The sequence below is a fragment of the Sinohyriopsis cumingii genome, chromosome 4, assembly GCF_028554795.1.
Source record: "Sinohyriopsis cumingii isolate HCF-2022 chromosome 4, ASM2855479v2, whole genome shotgun sequence".
Lineage (NCBI taxonomy): Eukaryota > Metazoa > Mollusca > Bivalvia > Unionida > Unionidae > Sinohyriopsis > Sinohyriopsis cumingii.
This window is the reverse complement of record NC_142964.1, coordinates 119,190,771-119,209,687: the sequence shown is the minus strand read 5'-3', so window position 1 is coordinate 119,209,687 and position 18,917 is coordinate 119,190,771. Positions and strand designations below refer to the sequence as shown.

The following is an 18,917-nucleotide window of genomic DNA, read 5'->3' as shown; positions in this document are numbered from 1 at the left end:
TATGTAAATGAAGTTAAAATGTGTTAGATATGGTGATTTCAAAATAACATTAAGGTTGCAAGCATGGGACAAAATATTAAACTTGACAGAGTGATACTCAGAAATGTGAAGCAGTGACCATGTATTAAAGTGATAAATTCATCCTAAAAATGAGGTTTCTAGAAGCATATTTAGACATCTACAAGTTAAATAACTAATCAGGTAGACTGTGTATCATAAAGTTTAAGGCAATGTTGGGGCGGTGAGGTTTGATCATTGGTGCATACATTAGTACATACCAGTATACAGAAAAGTCAAGTGACAATGAACTAAATTAGAATATATTAATATAAGCAATCTTATTCATGAGGGAAATAACAGTTTTGGATATTGCAAGTGAATACAGCCAAATGTGGTCACACAGATCAACTATAGGTACCAATAAATCTTATATCATCAGCTAAATGTGAAATTCTGATCCCCAAAACTTGTAAACAAGGATGGAAATTTGCATATGTGGGACATATACAATGTACTTGTTGAGATCAAATGTGCAAACATAATTCAAATGATCTGTTTGAACATTTATAGTGTATTTTTAAGAGTGTTGGTTACCAATTATTAAGCTCATTGATTCAGTGGAATCATATATCAGCTGGTACTTCAATACCGCACTCTGTCAAAGTACTACATTGAAATATGTTACCATACATAGGCATATTCATGATGAAAATAACATTTTGGGATATTTTCAGTGCACACAGCCAGAAATGTGCCTTACAGATTCACTATAGGTACAATGTCAGCCTGTATGATGTACTGAATGTGAACTTTTGATCCCAAACATTCAAAAATGGATGGATATTTGTTCATGTGGGATATATAACCATGTTAAGATCAGTTGTACAAAGTTAAATTCAAATAATCTGTTTGAATATTTCTTATGTAATCTTCAGTGTCAGTTAACAAATATTAGTAATTAATAATGCATAAAGCAAGATGGATCATTAGAATTCCCATAACATCATATAGGCCACAATGCCGCACTACACCAATCAATATCTTAACCAAACTGAACAATAAAATGGAATGCATTTTGTGTTCAATTTACATCATTTTGCTGTTTTCTTACATCCAAGGGTAGGGGCCCCGAGTGGCCGAGTGGTCTAAAGCGCTCTCCGTTACGGATCACTGCCATCTCACCTCTGTCTGCGGTGGTTCGAGTCTAGGATTCAGCCAATGTGGGTATGTGAGAAAGCTTGCCAGTAGCTTCTCGTGGGTCGGTGGTTCTTTCCGGGGTTTTCCCGGGGTCTTCCTCCACCATTAATACTGGCCGCCATGTATAGCCTATCGTGTGCTGAAAAATGGCGTTAAGCCCCAAAACAACAACAACAACAATATCCAAGGGTAAATATACCTGGGGAAAGCATATTTTATCCCTTTGACCTGTATTTCATTCTCAGACAGTTTAAAATGATTGAGTAGAGAACTTGAGTAGGTTCTAGTATAAAGTTTTCATCGCTGTCCTCTCACTAAATACCTTATAACTATGTTTATAAACAATTACTGAAGGCTATACAAGCAGATGTGTGTTACTCAGAAAGTGACCCCATCATAAACACACAAATTAACTGCTTGGACCCCCAAGAAATAGTCTGAATGGCCAATGCAAGTTATAATTTTGTCTTCATGTATTTTAAATGAAGGTCTCATTTTGACTTATAAAGATATTTTCTCTGACAAAATGTGACAAATATCCAACACTGGGGCTTGTATATGGTGTAGGAATATATACATGCTGATAACATTTAATATCATTCCAAAAAATATTGTATATGTGCATTTTGGGGAAATTTTTTAAATATTTTTTAATTTTTAAAAAAATTTATAAAAATTTTTAAAATAAAAATTAATATATTAAAATTTCATGTGTCTATCATTAATAATAAAGATTTTATACTAATTTAAACTTTACTCCAATATTGCCCTGACAGGACATAGAACACAATTAATTTTACTAATGTTCTCTACATTTGTTTCTCAGTACTGACCTTTCCACTGTGTGGCAATCAATGCAAATCATATGTGAATCTAAAATACCTTCAAAGATGACTTCACGGTGAAGTTCTTGTCAAATGTTGACCGGCTCTTTTTTGAGATGCTGGACTGTCAACATAGCAGCATGTAAACAGAACACAGATTTCACTTCCGGATCATCACCAAGGCCTTATTACTCACTGTGCACTGTCGCCGAAATACACATAGACAACAACACCCTGAGCTCATATTATCAAGAATAAACAGTTACCTTTAAATCCCTACCAAAAATGCATCAATAAAACTCTTCTATCACCACCAAAATGAGACAGGAAAAAATGTTCTAAAAATAGACTAGAACTACATTCGTGGGTACTGAACTGGAAGTATTAATTGTGACCTAATTCCATATTGGACGTTGAATTCAGACACAATGATCAGGGATTTTTTAAAATTAAATATTGTAAATATGTGTGCAATTTTTCAGTGGAATTACGTGCATTATAGATGAACAGCATGCCACGACGACACAATAGTAAACGGTGTTGATACCCTATTCATCATACACATTATACATGAATACACGTATATGTGCCAGTGAGTTGTTCTCTGAAAATAGTAAAATACTGTAAAAGCCCGCATTAATGCGACCCCGATATTAACATGATCCAATTTCTAATTTTTTGGACCCCAATTATCGTGTTATAGCGGGGTTCCACTCTGTGTGTGTGTGTGTGTATATATGTATGTATATATATATATATATATATATATATATATATATATATATATATATATATATATATATATATATATATATATGTATGTATGTATATATAATATGAAACAAAGAAGTTATGAAAGCATCATATATACAAAAAAAAATCTTGTTCAAAATAAATGTTGATTACTAAACAGTGTTAAATGCCTTAAGAGTTTATCATTACTAAACTGTTAAATACCTTAAGAGTTGACCCAAAGGAAAAAATGGGGGATATAATGTGGGGTCTTTAGATGACATGAATTAATCTTGGTACATATATGTAACCTAAAGTACATGTACCTTGAGACTGCAGATGTTAACTGTTGTCAAGATGAATTCACACAAGATTTAGGTACTAATACTCAAATATCACCAATCAAATGGATTCTTTTTTTTTGTTTCCATTATTGCCATTGGAATGACATTACCCGAAAATGAAAACATATTTGCTAACTCATTTTTATGAGGCAACATACTTCTCTGCACTTTTAAAAAGTCTTTAATGTTTCTGTAGTGCAGTATAGAAATTGCATGTACTTATATAGGTTATTATTACAATATTGTCCAGAGTGTCCACTTAAGTTCGAACTCCAGCCAAGTCATACCAAAGACTTTAAAAAATAGTACTAGCAGTTGCCTTGATTGTCGCTCAGCATTGAGAGGTTAGTGTTGGGACTGGTTGGCCTGGTGTCAGGATGTGACTGGGTGGGACCTGATGTCACATGTCTGCGGCATGATTCCTCAGTGCTAGACATTACTATAAACTGTCACACTGTAGACATTGTAGTGATATGACTGAAAATTGTTTAAGCTATGTTACAAATCCAAAACATAGACAGTTTTGTCCAATAAGACGTTTGGAAGCTTTGAGTACTTTCTTGATTTATATTCGTAATCATCAAAGAAAAAAACTCAACCAACCACAGTGTTAAGTCCAAAACTCTTATCACAACATTGATGACCTCAGTATCCTGCAAATGTCAGCATTAATGATATACTATTAGCCTTAATGGTACATGTACTTAAGCCAAGACTACTTCATTAACGAAAACCTGACACTGGGAAACAGACATAGGTAAGGATAATCGGATTTTTTACCGTACTCTATGAATTAAATATTGGTTCTGGACAGGTATGAAAATAAAGTGTGGCCACTTGTGAGGGGTAAATTTGACAGTTTTACAGTAATATTCTGGCCACTGGACACGTTAGAGGGGTGGCCATTCTTGAGGGGTACTTTTGAACACAAACTTGTTGGTGCCAAGTGGTTCTGGCTGTAAAACTGGGGGTGACCGCTCATCAGTACGGCCGTTCTTGAGGGGGACCACTGTAATCATTAAGTTAGCTAAAACTAATGTGAACAAAAAGGAGCACATTATTACTTCGTCAAATTTAATATTTTTCTTTTCTTTACAGGACTATACATGCCCACATTGTCAGAATGGGTTTATTGAAGTTATTGCAAAGTAAGTATCTGAACTGTTTATTGTAATTTGTAAAATTTAGCTGCATGAATCTAGCTCTGGTGGCCTAGTGGTTAGAGAGTCCACCTCAGATGCAGGAGGTCATGGGTTCGATCCCTGGCCGAGTCATACCAAAGACTTACAAAAATGGTACTAACAGCTGCCTTGCTTGGTGCTCAGCATTAAGAGTTAGTGTTAGGACTGGTCGGCCTGGTGTCAGGATAATGTGACTGGGCGGGACATCATGCGGCATGATGCTCCAGTGCTAGACATCATTATAAACTGCCACACTACAGACATCATAGCAATATGACTAAAAAGTTGTTAAAACTGTGTTAAAAAGCCAAATCACACACACTGGCATTTGTTTCAGTGACCTTTTTCCTTATGTCCCTTATGCCACCTTGTTTTGTATCCATCATTTTGGTGGAGCCTATTAATCTATGACCCATTCTGTCCTTAAAGTGTTCCATTTCCATATAGTAATTTAAGTTCTATAGGACATAACTTCACCAGTCTTTGTATTTAGCTTCCAATTAGGGTGAACCCTTTTGGTTTTGGGGTTCAAAAGGAGGAGGATGAAGGTCACTGACTGAAAGAAGAAAATTGGTTTCTGGACTTGGTGTAAGCAAGAAGTCTATTTGATGTCAAATGGACAGGATCAAGGTCACTGAATGAAAGAAGAAAAATGGTTTTGGCCATATAGCTTTGATTCTAGACCCTATGTATCTACCAAAAGTTGTTGGAGAGATTGGACATGAAGTATGGAAGAGTTCTGTTGACTTTGGTGTCAAAAGTTAAACTATCTGAGTCATTGTGGCTCAAAGAAGAAATGGCTTTTACATAATAATTGCTTTTAGAGTAATGAAGCAGCTTGGGGTCTCGAGGTTAGAGGTCATGGTCATGGTCATATGTTCAAGAAAATGTTCTGCACAGTAACTTTACATCAAGACCGCATATATTGACCAAAGATCCAGGTCTTATGGTCGGTAATTTCCAGAGTCAGCCATGCCATACTTCTAGTTCCAACATACAGGGCTATTAAATTTGGGACAGGTGTATCACATGCCATTCAGGATAGTTGTTTTCTTTTGATGAACATCAGACTTGAAAATCCGGATCTAATTGTATGTGGCATTGTTCCAGTGAAATGCATCAAGTGGGTATGCAGATTTGTTTCAGGGCCTCCCTCAGAAATATTTTTCTTTGTGCCATGAAATTCACCAGATTAAATTATTCAGAGCCACTTTTCAGCCATAGGAGGCATTTGATGCCATGATGCAGGAACTTAAATATATGTGTTAATATTATATTGGCCCTATTTATAATCAATATAAACATGACAATAAAACAGTTTTTACCTGTTTGTATTACATTTCAGATCACAAGAATAATTATTAATAAATATAACAATACCATTAGATACATGTGAAGTTCAGTGTGTAGCATATGAAAAGCAAGAATGAATAAGAATGTTTCTTTATAACTGATAATAAAAAATACTGCTTAGTCTTTATGAACACTGTCACTGACACTTCATCAATATCTGCCTCATTTTGTTTCCCCCGACCATTTCTTAAATGCCTTCCTGAAATCAAAATTCTCAACACTTGGCTCATCAATAGCAATTCTAATTAAATTTTTCAGAGTAGACATAACCATAGAATTTCCTAAGTTTGTTTTGATGACAGATTCTGGCGACTGAACCCTATCTCACAGTCTGCAGTAGAGATAGGGGCAACAAGTAAGCTGATAGCTGCCTCAGATGCAGCTGGATATAGATCTTTGTTTTTCAGAGCTAGATTAGCCATATTCTTTGTGCCTGATACAGACTTGTTTTATAGAGAAAATTTGTAATTTTTCATTGATATAAGCAACTCTGGGCCCTTTACTTATTGACAACTGGCATCCTTGTAGCGGCATCATGTGTTACTCAGTTAAGACCATAAAAACATGTTATGTAAGTAAATAATCCCTCAAACACTAAGCAGTTCCAAGTGTTTCTCACACTCAGTTTGCAATAAACATAAATTAACAAAACATGCAAATGACACCAAATCTTTTTGCCAACCTGTTGAACAATAATCACCCAGCGTTCCTTATTTCCTACTATCACATTTAATTGCTTCTCAAAACCCACTGACAGCTTGCAGTTAGTTGCAATCATGTTTAAATAATGTCTTATTCATCATCTACCGGCATGATCCACTGACTGCTGCAGTTATTGTGAAAACAGGTATTAAGTGGCCCGAGTCACTTATATCAATGAAAAATTAAAAATGATACTTTATACAAATTTGTCGCCAGCGTCATTTGCCAGTCAATAAATAATAGTGCCACTTTCAAAATTCTTTTGCATTTGGCAACAAATATGAAGCCTAGCAGAGGCCCTGTGTTTCATTCCAGTAAATGGGTAGTGCCAAAAAAAATTAATAACTGTTGCATTAGCTCATAGACCAACCAATAAAGCTTTTGTGCAATGACCTTTTCTGGTGTCAGTTAGCACAGGTCTGTTATTTCTATTTCTTCTAAACTTCTATGAGTATCATTCATAAAACGTAACACTTTCATTACGTTGGTACTAAAATGAAATTCGTGACCCTTTGCCATTTTATGTAGCCAGCATGGGAGCCTTCCTGGGTAACGATTTTGAGAAGGTAATGCTGTATGCATTTTTTTGTCACTTAGAAATGATGATGACCTCAAGCTTGATCTCGAATATTCTCTTATCCCTGTTATGGAGGGGACTAAATTTTTAGGTCTTATTTTTTGGGTACTTGCAAACAAACTTTTTTCCACATTTTAGATGTCTCTTGGAAAGATGTAAAAATATCAGTGGATTTAATTACAATATTCATCATAGGATATCATCTTTATTTCCAAATACAAAACCTTGTACATTCAGAAACCAAATTTAATTCCACCTTTAGTCTTGCAAATTCAGCATTGCTGTGTTTTCTATTACATATATGGATATGGAAACCATGATGACCATCTTGAAAATCATATAATAACTCAATCTGAATGATGGTTGATATGTAAATGGGCTTTTCACCACAAAAAAAAGTCTGGTACTAATGATGAATGTTGCTGGTCTGACTGCCAAATCTTGTTATTGCTATTCGTAAATAGATGTCCATAGCTGCATTGCATATTGTGCAAAATAATTTGTTTTATGTCTGATTGATCCTAAAGTAGTTTTTTTAAATGCCAAATTGACATGCAATATACCCAGTATATTAGCCCTATTGAAAATCCTGTTTTGTTTCACTTTTCAATAAATGGCCATAGCAACATGGGTTATTCTCTAAAAGACATTTCATGATGTCTAGTTGCTACTAAATGAAAAAGGTGCCAATCTGATATCCAATATGCTGCTATGGTGGCCATTTTGAAAATCTTGATTAATAGATAGTTGTAGTGACATGGAGTTTTCATGGAAAGAGTTCGGATGATATCTAATTGATCCCAAATGAAAATAGTGCCAGGTATGTGAACATATTAATTCAAGCAGAAGAAGATTGTTTTGTTTTCGTTTATTTGGTTTTGTCAACAGTTATCAGAGATGATTTTAATATTCAGCAGTTAAAAAGAAGAAATGAATTTGTCTGGGATTCCTGAAAATTCTTTTTGGTTAGTTGAATATTAATCAAACAGAAGGACTTCTATTACATACTTATTGTATTTAGGCATGATAAATTTGAATCTTTGATTAATTAAAAGTTTTTAGGCTGTGAATCATTTTGATCATAACTTGCTATCTCGTATGTAACTGGTTTCTTGTTGATGTTCTTATTTTTGACCTCTTTTTCAAGCACATGTTAGTAAATTCAAACCAGTATCGATTTCATCGTTTGCTAACAGTATAGTTTTGATTTTGTTTGTTTGTTTGACCATCTGTCTCATATACTTCTGCCATTGTAACTTTGATGCTGAGATTGATGAAACTTATTGCTTGTAGATATCATTACCAGAATGCAAGTTGTGTCCAGTGTCCTGGTTTTATGCTTAAGGTCAAAAGGTCAACATTTTTCAGTTTTTCGTTTATGTCCTATAACACTACCTATTTGAATGAAACTTTGTACTGTTAGCATGTATACTTGCTTGTAAGTCGAGTCTAACTGCAAACAACATAGACCTTGATCTACCATTGCTGTGTGTGACAGATCTGTGTCTGTGTTGTTTATTCTACTTATTACTCATAACACACTGCATAGACTTATATCTACCTGAACATTATGTGACAGTGGATCTAGGTCTGCGCAGTTTGCAGTTGAACTGGACTTACAAGCAAGTATAGACATTATGTATTGTATTACCTATTTAGGTTGTTGTGCCTCAACTGTGAAAGTGTACAAGGAGGGAGCATATACTAATAATACAAAACAGTATACATGTTTTTTGGGGGGAGGGTAAAGGTCTTGTTTGTGTTTTGATATAAATATACCTTGGCATGACCTTGATACATCCCTATGCTACAGTATAGTTCATGTAACTTTTTTTTTCTTGCCCATGCTGGTGGAGTAATTAATCCCTTTCTAGGTTGCTCCAAATTGAATTTCTCTGCAATTGTAGGGTAAAAACCCAGCAAATCACACTGCAATACAGCAGGCACATAGGCTGAGTCTGTACCATGATACCAGATGGTTGACATTACTGATGCATTCATTACATGAAGACCACCTATATGAAGACTGACGTCTCAGTAATTTACAGTCAGATTTCAAAAGAACAATCAATATTCTCTATACTGATTATATATTTGGTCTGTAAAAACATAATTTCAAAAGTTTTATAATAAAATCGAATGCTGCCATTTATCATCAATTTCACAATTCCATCAATCAAGTGAAAATTGGGAAGAGAGAAAATTATTTGTTAAAATAGCTATCTGACATAAACCATTTTTAAAAAAAAATTAGATGTTAGATTTAAACAACATTCAGATACTCAGTTCAGAATTTAAAGATGCCACCTCTTAATTCAGTCAATGAAGTCACATGTAATTCTGTTCTTTCTCAGAAGTGCTTCAAAGTAGTGATGTGATACATTTGACAAATTCCGTTAGTGACTAATCTAAAAACAGCATTTGCACATATAGCACACAACTTGTTTCATGAGGGAATGAGAGAGGCAGGCCTGTTTTTGTTTAGCAGATCTGAGAAGAAAAAGCATGCATTAAATAAAACTAAAACTGCTGACTATTGGTGATCAGCTGTGGAGCTGGAACAAATTGTTCTAATGATTATAAAAATTAATATCTCTTTCTAATAATTAAGTTGCAGTCTCAGATGTAGGGGAATTTTATTTTCGAACAAAGGAGAAACATCTTGTATAATCAAGTATTGGTTGTTCCCCTGCATTATCTTGTTTTGGTCTTAAATTACATGATATTCAAGGCTGATGGATTGTTTTATGTATCTTTTAACCGTAATCTTAGTGAAAATAAGCAGTCATGTTGTTTTGTTCAATTCTGCATACAGCTGTCTCTCTCAAAAAGGAATTTGATTCAGGTTTGTTGTATTCTCAGTTGTTTTGTAACTGAAAAAAATTTAATTTTTTTAAAAATTAGTTTTATCGCTAACTCGAGTTTTTCTTTCTATATTTGCCTGTTGTCTCTGTTCATAATGAAATCAGCTTTTCGCTTTAACACAGTATCCAGTACAGTGGCCCTACTCTTATACAGCCACCCCTTCTGCACTTGGAAAGTTGCCTTATAAGACAGGTGGCCTTTCCAGAGGGGGACTACATTTTTTGTGTGAACTTTATGTAATGTACATAGTAAGAAAGCTACATTCATCAAAAAGCATTTAATATCTTCATTTAATATTTTCATTTAAAAGTAACATTAATTATTAAATGGTTCTTCTTGTTATAATAATAGACTTATTTCAACTGAATATATATTAATAGTTCTTATTCTTGGCATAAGTTTGATTTGTGAGTGGGTATTGTTGTCATGCACATTGCAAAACCTTTCAAAAATGTCATTTAAATCTTGGTACATATATAATTCACTTTCCATTTGCTCCATTTTCCTATTGCTGCTGAATAATCTCCTTATCAGTAATTCAAGTCTTTTTAACATGAAATTATTTTATTTGAGTCTTTTCTACATAGAATTGTTTGGCCAGTCCCCACCTCACCCGATGTCTTTGAGTAGAATAACCGACTTTCTTCTAAAATGATAGTCTCCATTTACGTGATGACGTGTTAATGTTTGTTAATGATTTATTCGGATGTTGCTAGCTGTATGCGATTTAATTATGCAGACAAAACTTTTGTCAAGTGGACAAAATGCCTTCGTAAAGGAAGCAATAAATTTGTTGTCACATGATTTTTCGGTCTTTGGTACTCTGTTTTGTTCAAGGTTAATTTCTATGTGTGTGTTAATGCACAGTCTATTTTTAGCATATGCTGACACTGTTATGATCTTGACAATTACGTCCAGTTGTAATTATCAAAGAAGAACTCAACAGATGTGTGAAGCCCAAAACTCTATCATAACATTGTTGAGTCCATTTCCTGTAAACATCAGCTTTTATAGACAACGATATCATATTAATCTTACTGTTACGTGTACTTTAGTCAACACTTCTTTCAGTAATGGAAACTTGACATTGGGAGACATGTATCAACGATAGAGATAATCTGGTTACTTACCTTACGTCACGATATGAATTAATTATTGGTTCTGGATACATTTGAAAGATGGGACCCCGAGTGGTCTAACGCTCTCTCCATTACGGATCACTGCCATCTCACCCCTGTCTGTGTGGGTTTGAGTCTCAGATTCGGCCGATGTGGGTATGTGAGAAAGCTTGCCAGTAGCTTCACGTGGGTCATTGGTTCTTTCCAGGGGTTTTCCTGGGTTCTTCCTCCACCATTAATACTGGCTGCTATGTATAGCCTATCATGTGCTGAAAAATGGCGTTAAACCCTTCAAAAACAACAACAACATTTGAAAGAAATGGTCACTTGTGAGGGGAACATTTTACATTTTTGTACTAATATGCTGGTAGCGTTAGAGGGGTCGCCGTTCTTGAGGGGTACTTTTGAATACAAACTCATCGGTGCCTAAGGGATTCTAGCTGTAAGAAGCAAGTGGCAGCTGGTCAGTTGGGGGGGGGGGGCAAGAGGGGGACTACTGTAGTGCATTTTTCAGTGACTGCTCACTTCCTTGTCTTGCTGTCTCTATATTGTGAATTGAAACTTTTTTTTTTTTTTTAAATATTGATATAAATATAGTTATATATGTAACTAAGAGTATCTTTGCTTGCATTGGGACTTTAATGTTGCTTCATTTGCTTCATACAGACAAGCTTATGAAGAGAACATGTTTTACAAGATGTACATATTGAAAAGAAAAACATATTACTTAAGGATTCCATCATTTGTTTAATAAAAAACAGTAGCTGCATGTGAAACATCTTCATGAAATGTATAGTATTGTTTGCAGTTGTGATAATGGGTTTACATACATCTTATATATATATAAATATGAGTACATATTGATGTGTCTTCAGCTTTCATGAGTAGTCTTATATTACTACTCTTTGGCTTTCTTGAAAAAGAATTAGATTTGTTTAATTGTATTTTTATTTGACATTTGGTTGATTTAATAATTTCTAGTTAATGATATTTTATTTTTTGTGATGTTGTGAGAATGCTGATATATACATTTAGCTTCCTATCTTTAATCCTTAAAAGTTGCTATTCATCCCTTCTTTTCCTTTATTATTGTGTTTCCATTTTATATTTCCTATCATGGTTTACAGTAATGAACATTGACTTTAAAAACTGTACAGTGTTTGCTGACAGCTTACATCCTCCCACTCCTGACTGCTCTCTCTCTTTCTATGTCTCTCTCTTTCTCATGCAATGGATTCATTCATTCTGTTAATTTATAAGGGTAACAATGGAGATAACTCAGTGCCCACCATATTTTTTTCTTAGTGAGACTAGATCATGCTTGCTGTGGCAATAAACAATAAACAATGCCCATTTTATCAACAATACCTCAACTTTATATTAAGAGGCAGATGTGACTCAGTTTTAGAAAGCATGGATGTGCAGGGTCATGGTTTTTCCATGGAGAATCCATTCAGAGCCACAGCAGCTCCATCGGTTGAGTATGGACAGACTTTTTCATGATCCTCTCACCACCCTTCACCATGATGAGTGAAGAACCAAAATATTGTTTGGCTTGTGCTGTATATCAAATTCATCAGACTCTTTCATTTTACTAACTGGGAAGGAAAATGTAATGCTTATATTTATGTTCAGTTTTAAGCCTAAGGATTTATTTATTCAGGAATTCATGGAATATTGATATGTAATATTTTCAGCCCACAGCCTAGTCCAAGCAGTAGTACATCGACTTCAGCGCGGCCTGAAGTAGATCCAGCAGCTCAGTTTGCAGAGGTATTTTATCGCTTTACATTACAAGCTGTCTTTTGCAAGTTGTTCACATCATGTAATGGAATACACTTGTATGTCTCGTTGTAACGATATTTTGTCCAACTGCAAAGTACTTCTTTTTGGACATTAGTAGCTATGAATGTAACTGGATTCTTTTTCTTATATTTAATTTATATTTAATTTCAAAACTTTTTAAGTCAAATAATTTAAAATCCTTATTCAAGAAATCAAGAGATGGCAAGTCATTGTATAACAGATGTCAAGCTGCATTGAATGGCCATTTTAAATTGTTTTTTCATTCATGTGGAATGTAACAAGCATATACATTCCTCAAAAGCTGAAATTTGCAGAAAGCAATATTCTTGTTACTTTACTTGACAGTGTCAGACATGGCAGATGAAGCTATGATGATAATATTAATGTTGTACTGTCAGTATCAATGTTATACTCAGTAATAAGTTGAGACAAACTGCAAAAAACAAAGAACCTAATCTGCTGTAGCATATTTTTCCTGCAGATCATTGTGTTTGTTATAATGGTTACTTAAACTGCACAGACCCATTATGTGACAGCAGGTCTGGGTTTGTGCACTTTGCAGTTGGACTCACATTATAAGCATCTGCCACAGATGTGGGAGGTTGCAGGTTTGAACCCTGTCCAAGTCATACCAAAGACTTGTAAAAATAGTACTAGCAGCAGCCTCGCTAGCACTCAGCATTAAGAGGTTAGTGCTAGACATCACTATAAACTGCCACACAGTGGACATTGTAGGGATATGACTGGAAAATTGTTAAAGCCATGCTAAAATTCCAAATCACGCAAATCACTTTTTAAGCAAGTATAGATGGTACCATCTATATGTTGAGTGTTAGTTTGAAGCCATTAAAGTATTGTGGGCCATCAGCTCAACATAGTAGAGAAATATGTATATTATACAGGTGCAGCACAGGACAGTTTGATCCTTTGTGCATAAAAATGCGATGCAGAGTTAACGAAAAAATTATATACATGTACCAGTACGATAAATATGAACAAAATAACTCTGTACTATATAGTATAGATAAAGTATTTAATAGTTTTTTTGGGGTGAAAGAAACATCTGACCCCTGTGGATGCAGTGATCTCGGCTTCCAGCTGTTTCAGTCAAGATATGTCACATATTTGTTTATGAATTTATTTGGTAAAATTTAGGTCTGCTGATCTTGGACCATAAGAGCTTATGGAATGGCCTGTTGCCTGTTGTTTGACATCTATTTTCTGTTTATATAGTATAAGTTTGATATCACTTGTCCTGAAAGTTTACACACACATTCATCCATAGGTCCTAAATGAAAATGCTTCTGCTCAGACATCCAATATGGCTGCCTATCAGCCATCTTGAATATCATATTGCTTCACGTCCTGTGGTTATATAAAAATAGGGTTTTAGAAAAACCACCTCTTAATGGCTGCTATAGCAACCAGTTTGAAAACTATGTTATTGTTACTTCTCAGAACAGAAAGTCATATTGACGTGCGTGTTTTACCAGAAGGCTTCTTATGACTTTAGGAATATAAGCCTGCTATCTCTTGAATCCAGCCCTGCTAAAAGATAAAAATCTATATTTTCAGTCGGTATCATATAGACTAAGGGCAACAACTCTAGTCCTTTACTTCTCCTTGCCACCACTAAATGTCGTGTTTTTAAGCTTCACTTCCTTTCAGAACATAGTATGAAGAATGCCTCCTGTTAAATCCAAGTCGGCTGCATTGAGTAAGGAATTGCAGGAACTCAATGAAATCCACATCTTTTTTGGAAATGGTCTCAGTTCAATGATCCATAGGACACATACATGAGAGAAACATACAAGATTGCGATTTGTTATAAACTGCATACCCATTTGAAGTAAAGACTGAGATGGATAAAACTGGCACTATTGAGTTAAGAAAGTCATTTGAAATGCACATGAAAAAGTTGGCCCAGTGGGATCAGATCTGCTGTAGCACTGAGTAACCCGAGGAATTGCAAGTACTCTGTCACTGAAATCCACATCTGGTTTGGAAATGGACTCAGTGTGTTCAGTGATGCATAGGACATCAACATGAGGTAAACTTACAAGATTGCGATTTGTTATACACTCCATACACAGGTGGCCAAAACAATGGGATGGACAAAGGACTTTTTCCACTTCACTACAAAACCGATATGATTCAAAATGGAGATCATTTCTTTGGGGAGAATAGCGCTCACCATATGTTTTGGATGAGATTGTCCATATATGCTGCCGTTGCAGCTGAGGATTCAAGCGGAACATGGTGATGTTGAAATCTGTTATTTTTGGTGAAGACTCAGTGACTGATACTAGGCCAAGGGGAAGGAAAATTTGTAAACTTTGTCATTAAAGATGTCATAATTTTAGAATAAATCATCCCGGTTCCTGTCGATCCAGATGATTGTTTCCCAAGGTACCTGATCAGACGGAAATTATTGAATGTGAACCAGGACTGGTTTGTTAAGTTGATACATGTCAAACAACCCCCACCCCAATAGGTATAAGCATAATTATCACTAATATAGGAGGCCAAAAAGTGCAATCTGAGCAGAAAAAGAGTAATCTTTATATTGCATGCCATAATTACAGAAAACAGTATGAAAAAGGTACATTTATTATGAATCTTTGACACATTGTTTCAGATTTTAAAAAAACCCATCTGATTTCTTAGAAACATGTCATGTACTGCTACTATAAATAGAAAATAAGGAAACTGTTCGACATACATAGGCAAATGGGCACACATTAAAAATATAAAGATCAGTAGACGGAGGTCTGTGATGGATCAATGTCACATGACACGAGCCTTGAGCTGTACTCTTTATTCTGTGTCTCGCTTGCTTCTGATGTTGCCAGATATGATCTTTGATCTTAACTTGGAAACGTGTTTTTTTTTAAATTTTTACATGAACTAAACTGTTACCCTAAAGTTAATTTTATTTCTTGAGTAATTATGAATGGGCAATTACACTGGTTCCCATTTACCCCTTTATTTCTCATGGTAAGATTCACAAGAAAGGTTTTCATGACATGATAGTGGGCATCTGCAAAATCAAGACCAATTGCATAATTGTCCCACTGGATGGAGAGTCTTATAGGCCTCGTCATTTCCATCTTGAACTTCAGCAGCAGAATGAATTCATTGTCTATGAACTGCATTAGTAGTATTAAGTCTGCATTAGGAAATAGGTTTGGGTGGATAGAGAAACCAGGTTTCTTGCGTTCTCTGTAAATTGCCTCCAAAGACTGTTTTGACTGTTGTCTGCTGGCCTAATGTTGAGATCTGAATGACCCTTGGGGTGTAATAAATCCCATTTGCCTTGCTCTCCTGTTGTGTCAGGTACAGCAGGTTCCTAAACAATGATACAAATGGATTATTCAGTTGTAGGGGTTGTTCCTGTGCTGCATGTCTCTAAACTTCTTCAATTTAGCACCCAAACAGCAACAGTGAGCCAGATGGAGTAATCCTAAATGCCAGGATGTGATGTGGTTTTAGCAATATGGCATGCAAAGACGTCACAGCATGTCAAGATAAGCAAAGGCAGTCAGTACATTAGCCATTGTATGGTGAGCTGCTGTTAATGACCCAAGCAATTTGGGATTCCCATGTGTGATAGTTGTCAGATTTTTCCACCTGTTGGAAAATCACCAATGAGGCCAGACCCAGCATTGAAGACATGGCTACAGTGTTTTGAACAGAGCTTCAATGTGGTGAGAAACACATTCCTATCTACTTCATAAAATGGCGGGGCAGACATGTTAACCACTGTTAAATTCTTATCCAACACCAGTAGTTCAGTATGGTAGGCATTGGAATGTGTTCCATTGTTGTTGTTGTTGTTGTTGTTGTGGGGTTTAATGCCATTTTTCAGCACACCAAGGTTGCAGGTGTTTCATGCTTATTCAGACTACTTCACACTTGACTCTTGTCAGGAAAGCCTTGAGAGAAAGAATTCAGGCCTTTGATTATGGAGAAATCTTGAGAGCAAGAAGGCCCTCCACTCTGAAGGCTTAAGAAGGAAAATGGTGTAGTCAGATACAGTAGTCCCTTTGAGTGCCTTGATCCCTCAAATGACCAACATCATAGCAGAGAGATGTCAGTAATGATAAAGTTCTGTCAGATCTACTTTGCCAGTTTTCATTTGAATAGACCAAAATCGTTGACTATCCAAAATGGAATCTGGTGAGGGTCCTAACATGGCAGAACTTGAGAAGTTCAAACTGTTAGCCTGGACCTGACTATTTAGTCGCTCTTATTAAAAACATGTTTCCTGATAGCTTTAGCTAGCAGGGTGAGTGAGTTATATTCCCTTTCAGTTGACAGGTACTGCTATCAGTTCAGAGTAGATGGTTGAAGACACAAACAGGCTTCATGGCCAAGATTATGTTACTGTCGGTTATGCAGTCATTGTTGTCATATGCTTTCTTGGTTATAGACAAGTTGAGAGTGGTTGCCATGCAAGACCCTCTCCGTGTCCTTGAGCACTACTTAAATGTGCATTGACAAGCTGTGGCAACTGCAAATGATTCTTTCTCGCTGAGAAAGCTGGATATCACATCTTGAGCCCTGTCTATGTGGCATAAGTTGGTTATTAGCTCAGCCTACTCTGATATCTCAGAATATCAGAGTGGCCTCTTACGAATTTCAGCAAATACAATTAGAGCAATCTCTGAGAATCTCGGGTTTGATACACAACATTTTGTTCCAAGACGCAGAAGCTGTTGGCTGGCATGCAGAGTCAACATTTTTGAGTTTTTATCTCAGGGATTTAGCTTTATTGAGATAAAATCTGAATCTGATAGGTCATATGGCTGTGGCCCTGATGACCAGCAGACCTAATTAAACCAGTGCAACCTCATGGCTTTGCTTTATTCACTAGTGAATTTTGATGGTCAGAATAATTCAATAATCCATCATATTAACCTGTTAGAGCAGCCACAGATCAGGTGATCATTGCTTAAAGCAGGTGAAATGGGTTATTGTTCATGTTGGGATTCCAATCTTTACTTCCTAGAAGGATACCCAAGGTATAGGGAGGGTGAAAAGCATTCCCACCACCCATTATCTATTCTGATGTTAATGTGATAGGGGAAATATATGCAAAAGAGAATAAATTTTAAAGGAAATTAATGTTTCTCAGATAATAATTAACTGATCACATTACTTGAAGACCCTTCCAACCACCCTGGTATGTGAGCATTCTCAGTGATGGTTTGCACAGCTTAAAAACTGGCGATACCAAGCAAGGGTAGGTAATGGACAAGAATTATTGCCCATTGTCTATATTATTGAGACAGAAAAGACATATCTTCATCTTTTTGTAGGGCTGGGTTCAGGAGGTAGCAAGCTTATATTCCTAAGGTCATCTGGTGCAAAGAATAAGTTCCTGGACCAAACTTTGACTGTCTTGCTCGTAAGGTAATAAAGAAACTTTTAGATTCTGCGTCTAAAGGTCGAAAGATCCAGGACAAGGTAAAACTAATAAATGAATAAGTTTAGTTCATTGAGGTCCATTGGTGATTAATCTCCAGGGACAACCATACCCTGCTAGTGCCACATAAAGAACTATTAAACTAGGGGCATGGTGCCATTTTTCAATTGCAGTTTTAATATTATTAAAACATAAGGACCAGATTTCTTGTGCATATTTTTGCAGTAGATCTTGACAAGTACCTTCCTGCCATATTTAGCATGATTAAATATCCAATTTCAGCTTTGGGGTCAGACATTTCTACAAAACTTTAGGAATCATTATCCAGAGCGGGATGAGGGTGCTTCATGGGCTCGTGAAAGAGATTCAGACGAAGAAGAAAGAAACCTTGAAACAACACGTCAGCGGCATCGCACATTTCCAGGTCCAAGGGTAGCCTTCCGCAGAACTCGACCTATTAGAAACCAGTATGTTCAAGGGTAAGCACAGAACCTGGGCTTACTTTCTCTTAGACTTTTAAATTATATGCTGAATTGAATTTTGTTTGTTTCCTTTTCAGCCAGAATGCAGTTTTCACTGATGATATTTAACATAATTTGCAATAGATATTGGAACATAGCTGTTAACCTTTAATACATCCACATATTTTTCATATTGGGTTAAAATTTATGTATTTGTTGATATTTGATGAATTTGTAAATTATGACGGATGGTAAAAATGTTTTGTAATTTAAATGTTCCCAATTTTTATTCCCCTTCGGGCTTGGACAAGTAGAATAGTCGTGCACCT

At 35.7% G+C, this 18,917-nt stretch overlaps 1 protein-coding gene across 1 annotated transcript in view; it reads left to right on the top strand.

Annotated features, from left to right (window-relative positions):
• Nucleotides 1-18,615, top strand: part of LOC149801991 (E3 ubiquitin-protein ligase RNF115-like) — a 37,355-nt gene extending 18,740 nt beyond the window's left edge. The window contains exons 2-4 of the mRNA XM_089956387.1: nt 4,196-4,245; nt 12,591-12,666; nt 18,410-18,615. Of these exons, the coding sequence (XP_089812513.1) occupies nt 4,196-4,245; nt 12,591-12,666; nt 18,410-18,610 (327 nt within the window). The 3' untranslated portion in view covers nt 18,611-18,615. The remainder of the gene's footprint in view (nt 1-4,195; nt 4,246-12,590; nt 12,667-18,409) is intronic.
• The last annotated feature ends 302 nt before the right edge of the window (nt 18,616-18,917 follow it).